General features: G+C 37.6%; 1 protein-coding gene across 1 annotated transcript; it reads right to left on the bottom strand.

Moving 5' to 3' along the window:
- Positions 1-788: 788 nt before the first annotated feature.
- LOC135139646 (uncharacterized) lies at positions 789-2739 on the bottom strand. Its single transcript, XM_064069947.1, has 3 exons — positions 2723-2739; positions 1132-2666; positions 789-1080 (listed from the first exon to the last, which is right to left on the bottom strand). Exons 1-3 carry the CDS (start codon positions 2737-2739, stop codon positions 794-796), a joined length of 1839 nt encoding a protein of 612 aa, XP_063926017.1. The 3' UTR covers positions 789-793.
- Between the last annotated feature and the right edge of the window lie 1106 nt (positions 2740-3845).

The raw sequence follows: 3845 nt of genomic DNA on the forward strand, positions 1-3845 counted from the left end.
AAAAAACCTGAAAAATCGACAAATAAAGAGTGTATAAAAGTCAAAAACTGAAAAATCGAAATATTTAAAATTCGTAAAATTGAAGAGAAAAACTGAAAACCAAGAAATTGAAAAATTGAGACATTGTAAAATCCAAAAATTGAATAATAAATAGGAGTAAACTGAAAATTCGAAAGTTGAAACAGCAAGAAATTATGGTCGAAACCGTTTAGGATGTGTATCAGATCACGGATCATGGCTTATAAATCAAATCGTTTCCGAACGCTTAGAGTCGACATTGGCCTGAATGCGCTCTGGTCTGTAGATCAAATAAGTTCTCAGACGACGAACTGTAATTCGTGTGACTTGAATTGAAGTGAAGGAAACAGTAAACAGCTTATAATATTCTGGTAAATTTAGTGTCGAAAGTAAAACGCGTCGTTAAAAATATTATGACATTTTTTCTATTGTAGTTAATTTTATTCCTATTTAGAAACAAACACTGTTGCCAACATAAGTCGAGGAGTCCTATGTCTATGTTCTCTGGCAAGGTGTTCGGATTTTTAGGGAAATCAGTATATTTGATAACCGTATGTAGAAGATAATTCTGAAAGTAGCGCTACGTTAAATATATAACGTTATGTTACATAATATTCTCCCATTACACAACTTACTTTTTTTAATTATTATCTAAATAACCAATTTTGCAAAAAATAAATCCTCAGTAAAATAATGCTCAATATTCTACTTTATTTTCAAAAAAATATTTGTTTTCATTAATCCATTATATTTATTGAAGTTTTCGCCATTCTTATCACACCTTATGCTCCTTTTCATGGGTGTGGTGTTTTTCGTGGGTTTGATGGTGTTTTCCATGCCCTTGGTGGTGTTTTTCGTGTCCTTGATGATGTTTTCCATGCCCTTGATGATGTTTTTCGTGCCCTTGATGATGTTTTTCGTGCCCTTGATGATGTTTTTCATGCCCTTGATGATGTTTCTCATGCCCCTGACGATGTTTCTCATGCCCCTGATGATGTTTTCCATGTCCTTGATGATGTTTTCCTTGCCCTTGGTAAAACTTCCCGTGACTTGCATATTTATCTATGGTATATTTTTCATCATTTTGACAATTCTCATATTACTTTGACCTACCTTGTGCCTTGTGGCGATCGCTAGGTTCTTTACCATCTGCTCCCTTCAAACCATTAATGTCGATTTCGCCGTATTCGTTGCCATTGCCTTTTCCTTTATCACCTCCTTCGGTTGTGGTTTCTTCGCTGCTTCCTCCTTTTCCTTTGTCACCTCCTTGGGTTGTGGGCTCTTCACTGCTTCCTCCTTTTCCTGTACCATCTCCACCGCTTCCATCCTGCGTTGGTGTCGAAGAAGGTCCAACATTATCGTTGCCACTCGATTCGGTATTTTCACTTTTCTCGGTGGTAGACTCACTTTGACCTGAAGATGAACTTTCTGAACCAATCAAGGGTACAGGAGGCTCTTCATGTTTAGACGTCCCTTCGATCACTTCAGTTATTATTGCCCTGATTCCACCGCTAGCACTATTTTCGAGCGCTTCTTCAACGGTTAGATGAATTCCGCTGACTTTAAGCTGAGCATTAATTGCTACAACAGCCGGACCGATTACTGGAATAGAAACTAGTGCTTTCCCAGTTGGTTCCTTCCACAACTGATCGATTGTAACGCCTCTGAGAATTGTCGTAAGAGCACTTGGACCAGCTTTCAAAATCTCTTCGCTTATTTGGACACCAGTAATTACGCTAAGGACTTTGGCGCCCCCACGGAAAGTTAGAAGTTCGACGAAATGCAGCACCAAAGTGGAGACAGCAACTTGAATGGAAGTTTTTGCTTTCAGACAACTCAAAACGCGAATCACGAGTTGGAGTGAGTTTTTGCTAAGACCGTCGTCGATGTCTTGAAGGATTCCGCTTATGCTCACACCACCTTCGGCCCAATTATGGCTTATAAGTTCCTGCGTCAGCTTGTACACAACTTTCAGTGGTTTCTGGTACTTAGGTTTCACAATTAATTCGTTTATATTTTTAACGTCTGCCCTAAAGTCCGGGAATGCATCAGAGTTGTGTTTATTTTTGGCTATAAATTCTACCAAAACTTCAATTAGAGTATGTAAAGATTCACGACCATGAGCGAAAAGTACAAGTTTTGAAATCACGGTGATGATGCCGTTCGCCCCAGTAGTAGAGTTTCCTGCTAAACTAGCAATCTGTTCTTGAACATCTACCGAAGTTTTCAAGGTTTGGGAAATGCGTTCGAGGTCTGCTGGACTCAACTGTTCCCAGATGTAAGCAATAACTCCAATCGCTGATTTGGCGTCGAGCAAAACTTGCAAGCTGAGAGATACCCGATGTTCTAATACAAACTCAACATTAGGTGTGTTCTTTACCCAGCTCGCCAAACCGTAGATCACTTCGATTAACCGGTTTAAACTCGTTTTTGCGCTAAAGGTACCAGGTTTGATGATTGGTATAACTGTTTTCAAAGCAATGGATAAAGCTCTAGTTATGTCTATTAAAACGTCCCACGCTTCTGACACCAAAACGGCATATTGTCCTCTTGATAGAATAATCAATGCCTTCTGTATACATTCACTAGCCTCTTCCTTGCTAATTTTTTTGCCTTGATCAAACAGGGTCTGCAGTGAGATGTTCTGTCTGATATTAAAAGGAAAATCTAGCTTATGGCCCCACTTGCTCAGGTCAACAATCACGGCTGTTTCGGTTGCATAATTGATGAGTATTCCCTGACCGGACGAATGATTTAAAAATCCAGCTAGTTTTTCTTTAGCATCTATCCCGAAAGATACATTGGCTGAGGCGTCTAGCAGGTCCAGTATAGGATGCGGCGAACAAGTAACAGAGATATTTAGAGTTGTTTCTTTTCCTGGAGAAGGACCTGTATTTGTAAAAATAGAAAGGAAATGCTTTTTGGTTATTACCTGTGGGTTCACAATTTTCGACTTCGCCACTACCCTGATTCCGAGATGACAATGGTGATTTTGCTCTAGACTGCGCTGGATGAGTCTGATGGTGCCGATTTAAAATCTCTGCAAAAACACAAAAATGATATTTCTGTATCAAAATCTGTCTCTCAGATTAAGCAACATTGAAACAAATAACTTGAGACACTCAGTAGAGTCGCGTTTAGTACCAATTTATACTTTGTGAAGGTAAATTAAAAATCAAAATAAAACAATAATCTTACCATGGCCCAGAGTCAATGAAAGACCACACAAAACCGTGACAATAAGTTGTTGCTTCATCTTTAACTGGTTTAGCTTTGACAGTGAGTTAATTTATATACACACAAGTACAGTCGTCATAAACAATTAACGAAAACTATTTTACAAATGTTCTAAAAAATATACATAATTTTGTAAACATTTCCTCGATTTACATGGATGCCAGGTTTTTTCAAATGCAGTGTTAAGGTTGTTGTTTTATCACGTCAAAACAAATTTTCAAATATCGGAATACCGATATGTGGGTACATAACAATCAATTCTTTCCAGTACATTTTTTGTGAGGAATTTGTGTTCAGCGTTATTACAAAAAAAAATAACATAACTCTAATGCTCGTGTAGCAAGCAACAAACTGATTTAAATATTTTTTTATTTGTATAGTAGGTGTCGTGGTATTTTCCAAGTCTCAAACTACGAGTACTTGAACATTTTCCACATCTTTAAAAAATATATTTTCAATTTCAAGTAAAAAAAAAATATTTTGCTCAATGCTGTTGAGTTGTTGTGAAACTTTTACCCCACTAGTGCATAAAACATCAATACCTAATTTTCCTAACCTACTTACCTTACTTCAAGTAGTAGCAACGAAAC

Source organism: Zophobas morio, unplaced genomic scaffold, assembly GCF_036711695.1.
Source record: "Zophobas morio isolate AGI-343-1 ecotype UQ-CSIRO unplaced genomic scaffold, CSIRO_AGI_Zmor_V1 ptg000031l, whole genome shotgun sequence".
In the NCBI taxonomy this organism is placed as follows: domain Eukaryota; kingdom Metazoa; phylum Arthropoda; class Insecta; order Coleoptera; family Tenebrionidae; genus Zophobas; species Zophobas morio.